General features: G+C 34.3%; 1 protein-coding gene across 4 annotated transcripts in view; it reads right to left on the bottom strand.

Moving 5' to 3' along the window:
- Positions 1–4: 4 nt before the first annotated feature.
- sptb (spectrin, beta, erythrocytic) overlaps positions 5–18,652 on the bottom strand; it is a 60,012-nt gene continuing 41,364 nt past the window's right edge. For 3 of the 4 annotated variants that reach the window (XM_078276920.1, XM_078276921.1, XM_078276919.1), the window contains exons 31-37: positions 16,225–16,421; positions 15,049–15,131; positions 6,324–6,387; positions 5,816–6,066; positions 4,581–4,736; positions 4,383–4,425; positions 5–3,028 (exon numbers count right to left, since the gene is read on the bottom strand). In XM_078276920.1, coding sequence (XP_078133046.1) covers positions 2,837–3,028; positions 4,383–4,425; positions 4,581–4,736; positions 5,816–6,066; positions 6,324–6,387; positions 15,049–15,131; positions 16,225–16,421 — 986 coding nt within the window. In that variant the 3' untranslated portion in view covers positions 5–2,836. Of the gene's footprint in view, positions 3,029–4,382; positions 4,426–4,580; positions 4,737–5,815; positions 6,067–6,323; positions 6,426–15,048; positions 15,132–16,224; positions 16,422–18,652 lie in introns of those variants that run through there. The other variant, XM_078276922.1, reaches the window with a different exon arrangement.

Below are 18,652 nucleotides of genomic sequence, written 5' to 3'. Positions count from 1 at the left end.
ACTGTATAGTTTCAGGAGTTTATTTTAAAGTTTATTCTCTCAAAATGTATGTCAACATTTTTGGATATTTTACATAGGTAGAGAGTACAAAATGCAGATTAAAAACCACTGAACAGAAAAGGCAGGTAGGAAGGAGTGGAAGACTAAACAAAGTGGATTGAGGTGACCGAGTAGGAAGTGTCTGTTACTGTGGATATAGTGACCAATAAAAACAAGACTGAGTACATGTGTGATGCAAGTTTACCGAACCATTTCGAGGTGCATTTATAACAGAAAGATTGGACTACTGGTACTAGTAGCATAGAAGTAATGTTCTTCTGGCCCTCTGCATACAGAAGAATATCTGTATTTCTTGTTTAGACAGCCACAAGATCATAGATGTAATAAATAATTTGTTCATTTATAACGTAAATAATCTAGACATATCATCATAATGCTACCATATTTCCTCTTGAGCTGAACAGTCTCTCGTTTATCTTTCTACACCTGACTTCCATCAGTTCATTGAGGTCACTTGAGTTGGATAGTAGTTCAGGGACAGAGCCCACAGTACAAGGCAAGACGGCAGTGGGAGAGTGTATGTGTGAGTCACCATTCTGGGGACAAATTAACATCTATAAATGCATTTTCATATACTGTATATACTCCATATTCCCTGTATGTGAATATTGATTAGAATTTCTTATTCTATAATGGCTTTATTGTTGAAATGTACCAAATTCTCACCTACTTCTTTTCCTCCTTTACATTCATATTAAAGACCCGTTCCCTCAGCTCCATACTGCTACTGTATGATCCTTGCCTTTAGATAAAAGAGCATGCCTGGTCCTGTTGTGTGGTTTGGAAAAGCAGTCAAGAGTCATCTGACCCACAGCTTGTCCTAGACTTTGGCTGGTACTGTAAAACTGGTTGAATAATGGTCCAGGCTCTTTTTCTGCTTTTACAAAAAACACCTGGTTTAGATTCTAGTTGGCTTTAATTTGACACTCAACATTTCTAGTAAATAAAATCTAGTTTGTGAGATCAGAGGGGTGTTTCATAACCTGAGATTACCAATTATGTATGGCTTATTTCAGCAAGTCAGGCCTATCTTCTTCATATGAGATTTAAATAAGTCTGACCTAGCCTGGTTTTGGTCAGGTTAGTTTCCAGGCTTAACTTAACCAGTGTTAACAAATAATCAGCACTGCAATTTAAAAAAAAAAGTGTAGCTGCATAATAAGCAGCATTTTCACCATTTGTTTTTCTCTTTAAATGTCTGTTTAAACACCTTATGTTTGGCTGCCTGCCTCTTGCATTTTGAATAGTTATTTTATCATATAGAGGCTGTTATTTCACTTGTCCAAACCAAAAAAAATCCACCTGGTGGATAACTTTAGTTTCTAAAAATGCTATGTATCCTATAAAATAAATTACCTGGCTGGGGTTTTGTATATTTCAAAGTTGTTGAATGGTATTTTCCATCTTATATTTTTAGCACTTATTATACAAAGAATGTTCATGTTACTCGCACAGGACTTGAACCCGTAAATTCATTATTACAAGTAGGGCACTGCAATTAACTTGAGTCTGGGAGTGGTTATGTTCATTTTTGCTGTAATATTTTACTCCGTATTATGTAGAATATGTGCTGCTCTGTGGCCGCAAACATCGCGGTTTTGTTTTTACATGTCTGTTTCCTTGTTATCAGTGCTTCATGTCTTGGGTCTGTGTTTTAAAATAAACCCGACTTGACTTGAGGAAACATAAATCGTGGTTCAGTTTGATAAGACCTGCTTTTCTTATGAAACACCCCTCAGATATATGCTAACAGAAATCTATTTAATATGTCTGTCCCTACAAGCCAAAGTTGAAGACAAATAAGGCAGGTCAAGTTGGTCTTGACTGAAGGTTTAAGAATATCACAATAGCACCATATCAAACTAACGTAAAGCATACTTCATGCATCTGTAGATATATATATATATATATATACTGTATATGTATATATGGTAATGAATAGATATGAAATTTAGGGTTTAATACTTAAGTGTTGAATATATTTCAAGTTCACAGAAATAACTACTAGCACAGTTTCAGTGGAGAATACGACCTGACTAGATCTATATTCAAAACTGACCAATTGTGTCTCATGACTGCTTGTACGTCATCAATTTAAAATCTCAACAGTTGAACCCTTCACAGTGCATAGAGCATTTAGTTTGCATGCCTGCAATTACACTCGGTGTGTGTGCACTGTACAGCACTGTGCTACGGTTTGCTCATCACCAAGTCTTTACACCGCATTTACAAAGCTTTTAAAAGCTAAAGTTAAAATCACTCTGGTTCTATTAGTAGCATTTAGTGCTCCAAATTCAAACAGCACAGTATTACAGTTCACAACCATTGTATAAGGCAGATTAATAAAAGTACTCCTTAGTACTCTTGAGTCACCCTATGTTCATTACAGGCCTTCATATTGTACATGGCTATATCAAAGCATGCCGTAGTAAAGCAAAAATTGCAGCAAAAGCAACAAAAGAAAAGTTTTACAAACATTCTTTGGTTGAGTGTGAAAGGAGCATTCCTGTGCTTTCATTTAACTGCTTTGAATTTGGCATTTGTTAAAAAGAACACAAAGCAAAAAGTGGACCTTTTGCATTGATACACTGGCTTAAATACAGGCAAAATAGTGATGGCTTTAACCTAAACTACAATATTATGTTAATTCTCACAAAATAATATAAAAAATCTAGTGATTGAAAAGCTCGCTTTGACTGATTGTACACAAATATTACTTTCTCTTTCCAGGTTGCCAAGGCAACCCCCCCCCTCCCAATGGCCTCCCCATCTCCTTTCACTTCTTCTTGGCAAGGCGACTGAACTTCTTCTGCTTGTCTTTCTTGGCAGAGCTGGGCTCAGGGAGGGCAGTTGAAGAGGAGGGAGGGGGCAGGCTGTGAGTTTTGGCCCCTGAGGGCCCAGACGCCTCCTCCACTGCCAGGGGCTGAAAGGCCTTCTCCATTGCCTGGCTCCAACGCTGGAGCTCCTCCTAAAATTAAACACAAAAACACACCACAGAGGCTTACAAAGGGAAGTCCACCTCTAGAGAGGCAGTGTGTGTTTTTGTCTCTTGGTCTATTTGAGTAAATTAAAAAGTGGAAGTGGTTCACGCATTTAGCGATAAAAATGAAATAATGTGATTTTGAGGCTGAATCGGGGTCAATATAGATGAAAACTACTTTGCTGTTAAAAAAAATAAATCTTGTGAACCTTAATGATCCCTGTAGGGTAGTCTCGCTAACTGATGGTGAAACAGATGGAAACGTGACGATAACCTCATCAGTCCTTTTTCATATTTGGTTCACCTGGTCTCCTTGTGTAATAATGCTTGTATCAACATTGTTATGCACAATCAAGTTATAGACATCATTTATTTCAGGAGAACCTGGGCTGTCAGGATATGCATGCTGCATGGTTGCCACACCAATGTATACGTTGTTATATGACTTTAAAAGAAAAGACTAAACGGAAATGGAATCTCACTGAAATGTATTGAAATTTCACAGAGAACTTTGTTCTCCCAAGTGTTGGCAATCAGGGGAAACAGAAACAAACTCTGTATCTAACAAAAATATAAAACTATTTAGGTTTTTCCCCCAAATGACTTGATGTGATTGCACAAGCCAGCTGTCAGTCAAAATGCCCTTTTCAAAGATGGCAGCCGAGTTACACGAAGACATTGGTTTTTTTGGATACAAAATTGTGGATTTATTGCTCTGGAATAATTGTGCAGTCTCCAAAAAAGTCCCCGTCTTCCCGGCCGGATTTCTAAGCTTCTGGAAGGGCTACGAAGACACAGAAGACCTCTTTAGAAAGGGCTATCTTTCTGCTAACACTTCTGCTCTGCTCTACGGCGAAACGATGGGTCCAAAGGTTGCGAAGCATGTATGTTACAAAGACATACATAAACTGCAATTCCATGATGGATTAAAAAAGCTTCTGGGTAGCCTACAACTGTCAGAGGACCTCGTTGAAACGGCGCATTTCTCTGCTTCTAAACAAAAAGAAAGTAAGTCTCTACACTGTATTGATCTGGAGATATTAAATAAGACATACGAAGCACGTGTTTTTCTTCTCGCAGGCGACAGCGCCAACCTTGTAGGGTTTTAATGTGGGCCACTTACATAAATAAGGTTGCCAGATTACTTAAACATGGGCAGACATGTCAACTAAAACAGCTTTTTAAATTAAATGTAAATATGTATGAACCATATGCAACATTACACCCTGTCACTTAGGGTCAAAGATCATGTAATAACATGCCCCAGTCCAGAAGTCTCCAGTCTCGTGTGATACGTTGAAAGTTTTTAATTGTGTTATCCCTCAATGGTTTATAAACTCACCTCATCCTTACACTGGAACAAATATTCATTGCCGTCTTCAAGACTGAGAGAGGGAAAGGAAAGTGAAGTTAAAATGTATTGTGAGGAGGAATACATTGCAACAACAACGTAGCCTATACAGTATCTTCTATTTTGATCTTTTGACTAAAGTAAAGACTAAACTAGTTTCCCCAAAACAGATTCTCTAAGAATTCTCACCGTAGTTTAGAGACGTGCTTCTTTTTCTTGTAGTTGGTGAGGATCTCCCAGCTGGCGTTATTGAGGGGATATGTCACCCCATGGCCAAAACTCTTGGCATCCTTATAGGCTGAGAGCTGACCTGGCTTCAGCACACAGTACAAGTTGTTCCAGGACCTTGGAGGAAGAGGAGGGGTTGAAAACGGAAGGCTTAAATATTGATCATGTTGCTGATTTCCGGCAATAATAATAAATAAATGCATAAATTGAATCACAATTACGAGAGTCACAACAACATCACCACTCAATGAAGACTTAATTCAGTTAATGAGCAATAAGGAGAGCAGTTGGAGTAGCTCACGGCTCTGTAACAACTGTAAATAGTTGTGTCTTTGTTAAGAAGAACACAGACAGATTATCTGTAAAACAGCAGTCACGTTGTAGGTACTTATTGTGTTGCTTGTGTATTAACAAACTGACTTATAGCAGCTTGAATTTTTATGTTAAAACACATGCTTAACCATCTTACAATCAGGTGGCTAAAAAAGATGGCTTCACATCATTATCTACACTTTTAACTTGATAAGTAGATGGTTATTATGTTCTGGTATTACTAATGTTTATGTAAAAAAACTCAAAATTACTGAAACTATAAAAAAAACTAACTTTTTTACTTTTTCCCCCAAACCACATGCTGTCTAAAAAGGACTGCACCAAAGTTTGTGTAATCTCTAGCTCGTTAAATACATAAACATATAACATGCATGTTTTGAATGCATGCTATACAATTGTAGATTTCAAGATGGTTTTTTTTTACTACAATGCCACTACAATTAGAGATTACTAATTAAGACTTGAAACTTGCTTGAGTTGTAGAATGAACCCTGATTTATTTTTGTCAATGTTGCATTTTTGTTGTGTTGTATTGCTGTTTGGGTGAGTGCAATATGTGAGGTAACCTCAATAAAACAAAAATAAAAAATATGCAGACTTGATGTTCCCTGTGATTAATTAAAGAAGGTGAGCAAGTTTTCAAGTGTGCTGATAGATTTCCTAATAAAGAAATGATCTGTGGCTGGGTTAGCTCAGTTGCTAGAGCAGGCGCACATATATAGAGGTTTACTCCTCAACGCTGCGGGTTTGACTCCGACCTACGGCCCTTTGCTGCATGTCATCCCCCCTCTCTCTCCCCTTTCATGTCTTCATCTCTCCTGTGAAAATAAAGGCCTAAAAAAATCTTTAAAGAAATGATCTACCTATTTGATGCCTTCTTTCCTGAACCCTCCAAATCGTGTTTGCGGCCCAACATGCCCTCCTGCAGCACCGTCTGGGCTCTAACAATCTCCATAGGCATGGTGGCTGCTCGCTCTGGTTCTTTAGGGCTCTCTACTGAGACAGAAGGTTCCAGCTCCAGAGAACCACTTTCTCTCATTTCTGACACTATGGGCACTGTGGAGTCACCGGCTGTCTCCTCCAGGAGACCTGAACTGGGATCAATTGCACCAGACTGGAGGAGAAAAAATAGAGACATGAGACAAATCTTTAATAAATCTACAAATCAACCCACACAATTGAAGGGGATAAGGAAACAAAGTGTAGTTGTGTAGTTTGTTTTAGAGTAAGTAAAAGAGCTTTAAATTGCAGAATGAAAATAGCATAGAAGAGATTGATTTTCTTTTTTTTTTTTAACTTCACTATGCTTAAACAGGTGTCACAATATGATAAAGTAGGGAGAACAGGAGCCTAGTGGATGCAATTACTAACCAGAGTCTGTTCCTCAATAGTACAGAGCTTTGAAGATTCTTCTACGAAACCTGTGTCTTCTCTCCTGGCGGAAAGAGGACAGCATGGGGTCTGTATGAGAGACTTTTAAGAGCAGCAGGTGAAGAACAATGTGTGTAGAGTTTAAAGGATAAGGCTCACAATTTTCAGCTTTTTTTGTTATCAAATTTCATGAAGTGAAAAAACATTGTATAGTATTTCATAAAAAAATTAACGACACCCTATGACTTTTCATGATATACTACACTGACTTTTTTGTGACTTTTTATGATATACTATATTATGACATAGCATAATATGACTTTTTTATGACATACTACATTATTACTTTTTAATGACTTTTTTCGACATACTATGTTATGACTTTTTCGACGTGCTATACTATGATTTTTTTTTCCGACGTACTATACTATGACTTTTTTATAATTTTTTTTCGACATGCATTACTATGACTTTTTTCAAATTTTTTTCGACATGCATTACTATGACTTTTTTGACATACTATGTTATGACTTTTTCGACATGCTATACTATGACTTTTTTATCACTTTTCTTTGACATGCTATACTATGACCTTTTTTATCACTTTTGTCAACATACTATACTATTCAACATGCTATACTTTGACATTTTTGACATTCTATGCTTATACTTTTTTGACATACTATATTATGACTTTTTCAACATCTATACTATGACTTTTTTATCACTTTTCTTCGACATGCTATACTATGACTTTAATCACTTTTTTTCGACATACTATACACTGACTTTTTCGACATGCTATACTAAGACTTTTTCGATATGCTTTACTATGACTTTTTACAACTTCTCTACTCTATGAACAGTCTCAAGAGTAGAGAAGTTGGGCTGGAGGGTAGTTAGTGGCTCATAAGGTGAAAGCTGGTTTTAAGAACACAATGGTCGTGTGATCAATTTAAAGGTCTAACAGTGAACATGAATATGTCAAATGTGTCAGGAGAAGCATTGCAAATGTAGAGAAGTTGGGCTGGAGGGTAGTTAGTGGCTCATAAGGTGAAAGCTGGTTTCAACAACTGAAGAGTTGTGGGTTCAAACCTCAAGAGCTGCAATCCTTTTTAAGGTCTAATAGAGAACATGAAGATGTCAAATAGGCCATGAGAACAATCCCAAAAGTAGAGCAGTGGCACCTAAGGCGAATGCTGGTTTTAAGAACACAACGGTCGTAGGTTCAAAAGGTGAGATGAATTTTAAGGTCTAGCAGTGAACATGAAGATGTCAAATACACCAGGAGAACTGCCTTAACAGTAGAACAGTTGGGGTAGAGGGTAGTTCACGCCATATAATGCAAAAGCTGTTTCAGGGTTCAGTCCTGGGGGGAGAGATTAATAGACTTTTTTCAACATGCTATACTATGACTTTTTTTACATTCTATGCTATACTTTTTTCAACATGCTATACTATGACTTTTTTATCATTTTTTTTCAACATACTATAATTTTTTTTGACATTCCATGCTATACTTTTTTAAACATAATATAATATGACTTTTTCGACATGCTATACTAAGACATTTCACGTAATATACTATGACTTTTGTATCACTTTTTTGACATACTATACTATGACTTTTTCGACATTCTATACTATGACATTTTTAATAAATTTTTTCGACAAGCTATACTATGACTTTTTCGATATGCTATACTATGACTTCTGATGACTTTTTTTGACATACTATACTGTGACTTTTTCGACATACTATACTATTACTTTTTCGACATGCTATACTCATAAGTCATAACTTTTTATCACTTTTATTGGACATACTATACTATACTATGACTTTTTCCGACATATTATACTATGACTTTTTTCGACATACTACACTATGGCTTTTTTTAATCGCTTTTTTCGACATGCTATACTATGACTTTTTCATGACGTTTTTTTTATATGCTATACTATACTATGACTTTTTCGACATGCTATACTATGACATTTTTTGACATGCTATACTATGACATTTTTCGACATGCTATACTATGACATTTTTCGACATGCTATACTATGACTTTTTTTTATCACTTTTTGACTTTTTCGAAATACTATACTATGACTTTATCGACTTGCTATACTATGACGTTTTTAATTACGTTTTTTCGACACGCTATACTATGACTTTTTTCGAACCTGCTATACTATGACTTTTGTATAATTTTTTTTCTATATGCTATACTATGACTTTTTCGATATACTATACTATGACTTCTTATCACTTTTTTTGACATACTATGCTATGACTTTTTCGACATACTACACTATGGCTTTTTTTAATTGCTTTTTTCGACATGCTATACTATGACGTTTTTATTAAATTTTTTCGACATGCTATACTATGACCTTTTTATCACTTTTTTTGGACATACTATACTATGACCTTTTCGATATACTATACTATGACTTTTTCGATATGCTATACTATGACTGCTTATCCCTTTTTTTTGACATACTGTACTATGACTTTTCCGACATACTATACTATGATTTTTTTCGACATACTATACTATGACTTTTTTAATACGTTTTTTCGACATGCTATACTATGACTTTTTCGATATGCTATACTATGACTTCTGATGACTTTTTTTGACATAATATACTGTGACTTTTTCGACATACTATACTATGACTTTTTTTCGACATATTATACTATGACTTTTTTCGACATACTACACTATGGCTTTTTTTAATCGCTTTTTTCGACATGCTATACTATGACTTTTTCATGACGTTTTTTCGACATGCTATTCTATGACTTTTTTCGACACGCTATACTATGACTTTTTTCGAACCTGCTATACTATGACTTTTGTATCATTTTATTTCTACATGCTATACTATGACTTTTTCGATATACTATACTATGACTTCTTATCACTTTTTTTGACATACTATGCTATGACTTTTTCGACATACTACACTATGGCTTTTTTTAATTGCTTTTTTCGACATGCTATACTACGACTTTTTCGACATACTATACTATGACTTTTTCGACATGCTATACTATGACGTTTTTATTACGTTTTTTGGACATGCTACACTATGACTTTTTTGGACATGCTATACTATGACTTTTTTATCACTTTTTTTGGACATACTATACTATGACTTTTTTGACATATTATACTATGAATTATTCGACATTCTACACTATGGCTTTTTTTAATCGCTTTTTTCGACATGCAATACTATGACTTTTTCATGAAGTTTTTTCGACATACTATACTATGACTTTTTCGACATGCAATACTATGACTTTTTATCACTTTTTTTGGACATACTATAACTATGACTTTTTACAACTTCTCTACTCTATAAACAGTCACAATGGTAGAGAAGTTGGGTTAGAGGGTAGTTAGTGACATGTAAAGTGAAAGCTTGTTTTAAGAACACAACGGTCGTGGTTTCAACTCTCACAAAGTGTCATTAATTTAAAGGTCTAACAGTGAACATGAATATGTCAAATGCGCCAGGAGAACATTTCCGAAGGTAGAAAAGTTGGGGTGGAGGGTAGATAGTGGCACATAAGATGAAAGTTATTTTTAAGAACTCAAGGATCGTGGGTTCAAACCTCACGAGCCGCAATAATTTTTAAGGTCTAACAGTGAACATGAAGATGTCAAATATGCCATGAGAACAACACCAGGGATAGAACAGATAGGGTAGAGGGTAGTTAGTGGCAGAGAAGGCAAATACTGGGTTTAAGAACATAGCGGTCGTCGGTTCAAACCTCAAAAGGCATGATGAATTTTAAGGTCTAGCAGTGAATATGAAGATGTCAAATACACCAGGAGAAGAGACTTCACAGTAGAGCAGTTGGGGTAGAGGGTAGTCAGTGTCACACAAGGGAAATGCTGGTTTTAAGAACACAACAATTGTGGGTTCAAACCTCACAAGGTGTGACAAATTTTAAGGTCGAGCAGTGAACATAAAGATGTCAAATACACCAGGAGAACTGACTTAAGAGTAGAGCAGTTGGGTTAGAGGGTAGTTCATGGCACATAATACCAACGCTGGTTCCGGATTCTGTACTAGGGGGAAGAGATTAAATGATCTTTTTTCGGCATACTATGACTTTTTCGACATTCTATACAATAACATTTTCGACATACAATACTATGACTTTTTTTATCACTTTTTTCGACATACTATAGACTTTTTTGACATTCCATGTTATACTTTTTTCAACTTTTTCGACATACTAAACTATGACTTTATCGACTTGCTATACTATGACGTTTTTCTTAAGTTTTTTCGACATGCTATACTATGACTTTTTCAACATTCAATACTATGCCTTTTTTATAACTTTTTTCGACATACTATAGACTTTTTTGACATTCCATGCTATATTTTTTCAACATAATATACTATGACTTTTTCGACATACTATACTATGACTGTTTTCGACATGCTATACTATGACGTTTTTCGACATGCTAGTCTATGACTTTTTGTATTACTTTTTTGGATATGCTATACTATGACTTTTTCTATGGCTTTTTTCGAAATACTATACTATGACTTTTTTCGACATGCTATACTATGACTTTTTTCGACATGCTATACTATGACTTTTTTCGACATGCTATACTATGACTTTTTTCGACATGCTATACTATGACTTTTTCGATATGCTATACTATGACTTTTTCAATATGCTATACTATGACTTCTTATCACTTTTTTTGACATACTATACTATGACTTTTTCAACATACTTATACTATGACTTTTTCGACATTCTATACTATGACTTTTTCGACATTCTATACTATGACGTTTTTAATACATTTTTTCGACATACTATACTATGACTTTTTTGACATTCCATATTATGACTTTTTTCAACTTTTTTCGACATACTATACTATGACTTTTATCGACTTGCTATACTATGACGTTTTTTCTTAAGTTTTTTTCGACATGCTATACTATGACTTTTTTTCAACATTCTATACTATGACTTTTTTATCACTTTTTTCGACATACTATACTATGACTTTTTTTGACATTCCATGCTATACTTTTTTTTCAACATAATATACTATGACTTTTTTTCGACATACTATACTATGACTGTTTTTTCGACATGCTATACTATGACGTTTTTTTTCGACATGCTAGTACTATGACTTTTTTGTATTACTTTTTTTTTGATATGCTATACTATGACTTTTTCTATGGCTTTTTTTCGACATGCTATACTATGACTTTTTTCGACATGCTATACTATGACTTTTTTCGACATGCTATACTATGACTTTTTTTATCACTTCTTTTGGACATACTATACTATGACCTTTTCGACATACTATACTATGACTTTTTCGATATGCTATACTATGACTTTTTCAATATGCTATACTATGACTTCTTATCACTTTTTTTGACATACTATACTATGACTTTTTCAACATACTTATACTATGACTTTTTCGACATTCTATACTATGACTTTTTCGACATTCTATACTATGACGTTTTTAATACATTTTTTCGACATGCTATACTATGACTTCTGATGACTTTTTTCATGACGTTTTTTCGACATGCTATATTATACTATGACTTCTTCGACATGCTATACTATGAATTTTTTTGACATGCTATACTATGACGTTTTTAATTACGTTTTTTCGACACGCTATACTATGACTTTTGTATCAATTTTTTTTCTACATGCTATACTATGACTTTTGTATAATTTTTTTTCTACATGCTATACTATGACTTTTTCGATATGCTATACTATGACTTCTTATCACTTTTTTTGACATACTATGCTATGGCTTTTTTTAATTGCTTTTTTCGACATGCTATACTATGAGTTTTTCATGACGTTTTTTCGACATGCTATACTATGACGTTTTTATTAAATTTTTTCGACATGCTATACTATGACATTTTTATCACTTTTTTTGGACATACTATACTATGACCTTTTCGATATACTATACTATGACTTTTTCGATATATTATACTATGATTTTTTCGACATGCTATACTATGACGTTTTTATTACATTTTTTTGGACATACTATACTATGACTTTTTCGATATATTATACTATGACTCCTTATCACTTTTTTTTGACAAATTATACTATGACTTTTTCGATATACTATACTATGACTTCTTATCACTTTTTTGACATACTATAATATGACTTTTTTGACATGCTATACTATCACGTTTTAATTAGGTTTTTTCGACATACTATACTATGCCTTTTTTCGACATGCTATATTACGACTTTTTCAACATGCTATACTATGACTTTTTCGACATACTATACTATGACTTTTTTAACATCCTATACAATGACTTTTTTGGACATGCTATAGTATGACTTTTTCGACATATTATACTATGACTTATTCGACATACTACACTATGGCTTTTTTTAATCGCTTTTTTCGACATGCTATACTATGACTTTTTATGACTTTTTTTGGACATACTATACTATGACTTTTTTCGACATGCTATACTGTGACTTTTTTTTCGACATGCTATACTATGACTTTTTATCACTTTTTTTGGACATACTATACTATGACTTTTTCGAAATACTATACTATGACTTTATCAACTTTCTATACTATGACAGTTTTTATTTAAGTTTTTTCGACATACTATACTATGACTTTTTTCGACATTCTATACAATGACTTTTTTCGACATACAATACTATGACTTTTTTACACATGCTATACTATAACTTTTTTATCACTTTTTTTGACATACTATACAATGACTTTTTTGACATATTTTACTGACTTTTTTCGACCTGCTACACTATGGCTTTTTTTAATCGCTTTTTTCGACATGCTATACCATGACTTTTTCATGACGTTTTTTTTGACATGCTATGCTATACTATGACTTTTTCGACATACTATACTATGACTTTTTTCGACATGGTATACTATGACTTCTTATCAGTTTTTTTTACATACTATGCTATGACTTTTTCGACATACTATACTATGACGTTTTTCGACATGCTATACTATGACTTTTTCAACATACTATACTATGACTTTTTCGACATGCTACACTATGACGTTTTTATTACGTTTTTTCAACATGCTATACTATGGCCTTTTTCGACATACTATACTATGATTTTTTCAACATGCTATACTATTACGTTTTTAATAAGTTCTTTCGACATACTATACTATGTCTTTTTCGACATATTATACTGACTTTTTTCGACATGCTATACCATGACTTTTTCATGAAGTTTTTTTGACATGCTGTGCTATACTATGTCTTTTTTCGACATACTATACTATGACTTTTTCGACATGCTATACTATGACTTTTTTTTAAAAGTTTTTTCAACATGCTACACTATGACCTTTTTTGACATACTATACTATGATTTTTTCGACATGCTATACTATGACATTTTTATTAAGTTTTTTCGACATGTTATACTATGACTTTTTTGACATACTATACTATGACCTTTTTCGACATACTATACTATGATTTTTTCGACATGCTATACTATGACTTTTCATCACTTTTTTTTGACATACTATACTATGACTTTTTCGACATACTATACTATGACTTTTTCGACATGCTATACAATGACTTTTTTGATATACTATACTATGACTTTTTCGATATGCTATACTATGACGTTTTTAACAAGTTCTTTCGACGTGCTATACTATGACTTTTACGATATACTATGACTTCTTATCACTTTTTTTTGACATGCTATACTATGATTTTTTTCCACATGCTATACTATGACTTTTTATCACTTTTATTGGACATACTATACTATGACTTTTTCGACATATTATACTATGACTTTTTTCGACATACTACACTATGGCTTTTTTTAATCGCTTTTTCGACATGCTATACTATGACTTTTTCATGATGTTTTTTCGACATGCTATACTATACTATGACTTTTTCGACATACTATACTATGACTTTTTTCGACATACTATACTGTGGCTTTTTTCGACATGCTATACTATGACTTTTGTATCACTTTTTTTCGACATACTATACTATGGTATATTATGTCATAAAAATTGGTAAAGAAAGGTCACAGTGTAATATTTCATTAAAAGTCATAGTATATTATGTCATAAAAAATGTCATAGTATGTCATAAAAAAGTAATTTAAAAAAGTCATTGCACATTGTTCATAGTAGTCGTCATTGTACATAGTGTAGCCCTCAGAAATATTGTGGGTGGCCCCTGAATATGACATTAAATGCATGTTACATTTTAATCATCAATGGTCTATTTCAATACTATCACTTTCAGTGGCTTACATTTAATACACCACGTGGCTACTGTGTCAAACTGCACCCAGCGTCTGTCAGGTTAGGAATGAAAGCTACTGTTTCATGTCAACTAGTGTCACCTCGCAGGTGTCACAGATTCTACGGTATGTCATTGACGTTAGTGCTATTAGCTAAAGTTAGCAATTTTGGTGGTTAACTCTGCAGTTTAATGTGAAATTGACATGGAATATATATTTTGTTTTCTGTGTGCACTTTTCCTGTGTGGCCCTTAATCATATGCTGGCTCCCTAAATTGGCACTCAGTAATCAAAACTTTGAGAAGCCCCTAATGTACAGTATATAAATGCCTACATGGTATGTTTGAGTGTGTGTACCTGCTGTCTTTATCTGATGGTTGCTCTTCTTTAATGAACTGCTCCATCTCCTGTTGCTGATTCCTCAGCTCCAACAACTCCAGCTGCAACACAGTATTGAACTGGAATCAATACCTAGTCCAATAGTTGCTTTTATTACTTGCTCACTCTCAATGACAAAGAAAAAAATCATATACGCTTTTATATCATCATGCCTGGACTACTGTAACTCTCTTGTTACCTATTCAAACTCCCACTCAGTCTCACAATTGCATTTTAACTCAGCAGCCAGATTATTAACTAAGTATTGGAGGTTCTGTCACATCACTCCAATCTTAGCATCACTGCACTGGTTGCCCATTAAGTTTAGAATACATTTAAAAAATGTATTAATTACATACAAGGCCACCCATGGTCTGGCTTCAGATTACATTAAAAAGCTTTTAACCCCTTATAGCCCAGCCAGGCCCGTACGATCAGCTGATCAAAATCTTTTAGCTAGTCCACCAACCAGACTGGGTTTTCAGTTACGGCCCCTCGGCTTTGGAACAGCCTTGCTCTCAGTGTGAGACTGGCTGACTCCACTCCAGCTTTTAATCGCCTCCTTGAAACTCATTTTTACAAGATGGCCTACACTTAACTATGTCTTCGCTTCCATTCTCGCAACGCTGCATATTTCCTCTTTTTGCTACTTTTTTATGATTTTATTTGAATTTTACTCTCATTATGTATTCAAAATTATGCTTGATTTGTATTATCATTTTAGTGTTTTAGATGCATGTCCTTACACGTTTCTGTTATTGACATTCTATCTTGCACTTTCACTATTTTATGAAGTGCGGCTTGTTCTATTTCTTGTATGTCATGTGGGGGAGGGGTGCTTACATGGGTTTCTGATTCCCAATTCATATCCTGTAAATCTTTTAATCTGGAAAGCACTTTGTGCTTAATGCTTGAAAAGTGCTATATAAATAAAATGATTATTATTATTATTATAATTATTATTATTAGTATTATTATTATATTATTATTAATTAAGTAACATTATATGACACATTACTGCCATCATCTTCAGCCCACATGAACTAAATATTTTTTGTTTAAAGTTGTTGTGTAAGCCTGCAGGTAAGATTTTTCCATAGTGTTTTCCATAGTGTTTAATTAATGCATTAATGTTTCATATATTTCAGTCCAAACCGTAGTGAGACGCTCCAGTGCAGAGAAGCGCTCTTCCCAAGTGGCGGTGGATTTCTCGAAGGCCTCATGCCTCTTAAGGAGTTTCTCGACCTCGTCCACAGTGTGGCCCAGGTCTTTACTGGATACGTAGGGCTCCTGAGCGATCAGCCAAGCCTCCGCCACCGAGGCGTCCCGAGCAAACTGACACACCTCCAGCACTGAAGGAAACAAAGACATTAGGGTAGTTTTTATCTTACAGTAATACCATTTTAAAATGTCCTTCAAGTTTTCATGAATATTAATGCTGGCAATTATTTGATCGAATGGCTTTTTGAATCAAGATATTGTGTTGGAGGAAGTGAGAACTGTAACAGACAGGTCAAAACTGAGGAAAGCTGAGGGAATTCCTAATGATGTGTTAAAGTCATCATCACTTTTGTTTGTGCTTTTCCGTTTGTTAAATTTTTGTTTCAAATATAGTCTTATTCCCTCTACATTGTATAAATCCATTATTAAACGTGTCCCAATATCCTCTAAGGATGACCCAAGAGTACCTCTCAATTATAGGGGAATCAGCCTTCTTAGTACAGTGTACAAATTATATTCTAGTATTTTGAATTTCAGCTGACTAAATATTTAGAAACTGTAAATCTGTTGGTTGAATGGATTCAGAAAGAACCGAGCCTGCATTGACCATATCCACACTGACTACTGTCAGATCAAGAATTGCAGAAAGTATGTCTACTTTTGATTGTTTTGTTGATTTAAAAAAGGCTTTTGATTGGATTCCGAGAGATTTACTTGCCCTAAAATTTATAGAAGCCAGAGTAGATGGCAGGTTTTATAAAGCATTAAAATCATTATATAGTTGCTCTGTATGGAAGTAAATAATCTACAAACTGGTTGGTTTCATACCCCTTAAGCTGGCTGCACACTGGCTGCGTGGCGTGAGCGTGTCAGTTGCGTGGCGTGTTTCTTTTTATTTCGGCTCCCATGTTAACAGGTTAGAGCTTTCACGCTGACGTTACATGCACGTCTCAGGCGTGGCTCGAAAATGCGTTCATGCTAGAAATAGAACTGACGCCTATTTTTCACGCGACACGCGTGTTGGAAGCATTTCCAGGCAAAATAGAATAGGAAAAGATGTTTATATGTCATTTTGACACAAATACATATATATGTCTCTAGGTTTTGACATGAATGCAGATATAAATGTAATTTAAAAAAAATAATAATATATCTAATAATTATCGATTTTCAAATATTGCACCTGTCAATACAGAACGAAATATTCTGTAGCCTATTTTGCCATCAATACTGCCAACGTTGTCTTTGCTGTAATCAAATCAGTATATAGGGTTGAAGAACATGCTATTATTTCATTTCATCAATGGGAAACATACATATGTACAGACAAGGCTAGCAGCAGCAGCGCCGCATCAGACACGTTTCTGGTGGGCAAAGACATAGAAAACGCCACGCAACTGACACGCAACAGAAACGCCACACTCACGCCACGCAGCCTTTCTCCCACTGTGTTTACAGTATATGTAAATTACTTGACTCTTGGAATTAAGGAATCTAATTTAGGTATACATCTAAATGATTTCAATTTGGGTATTTTGTTGTACATGGTTAATATTGATTATTGCATACAAAGTATGTTAAATCTGTTGAACTGGTGCTACAGATGGAGGTTATTAATAAATCAAAAGTTGTGCAAACTATGTGAACTAGGAGAAGCTGAGAACAAATCACGTTATTATTTGTATTGTCCGTATTATGATGAGTTAAGAACATCGAACTTACGTTAATTGTCTGTCCAAAATCCTGAAATGTTCTGGTGCACAGATGATGACCAATTGGATTGGTTGTTTAAAATTTAATATTTATAAGTTGCCGACTTTTGTTTCTAAAGCTTGGCAAAAAAGACTAGAAGGTTTATTTGTTTATGGTATTTGGTTACTTTGGCATCTGGTCCTTTGTCCTAGGTAATGGTGTCTTGTAAGCCCGTGTGGGCTGGGCATATTTTATTGTATGCATGACACAATAATACAAAATTATTCAAATGTGAAGATATTTTAAAAAGTATGAAGAGTTTTTACAAAATAGGACATTTTTAGGAAAGAGTGGACATTTTGAAAAGTAAGGACATTTTCTGAAAACAAGAGCATTTTTGTAAAGGGAGGACATTTTTACAAAGTAAAGATATTTTTAAAAAGTGGGAAATATTTTTTTAGTATAGAGCATTTTTTTATAAACTGAGGCTGTTTTTAGAAACTGACATATTTAAAAAAAAGTGACAACATGTTAAGATGTGGAGAACATTTTAGGAAGTAAGGACATATTTAGAAATATTACATATTGTCTATCTCGTATAAATATCTCGCAGCATTTTCTCTCGACTGTATATGCTGTTTATGGAGGTTTATAAAACAGAGACGCATAT

Source organism: Sander vitreus, chromosome 20 (genome assembly GCF_031162955.1).
Source record: "Sander vitreus isolate 19-12246 chromosome 20, sanVit1, whole genome shotgun sequence".
Lineage (NCBI taxonomy): Eukaryota > Metazoa > Chordata > Actinopteri > Perciformes > Percidae > Sander > Sander vitreus.
The sequence above is the reverse complement of the archived record's forward strand: the minus strand, read 5'-3'. Positions and strand labels throughout refer to the sequence as shown.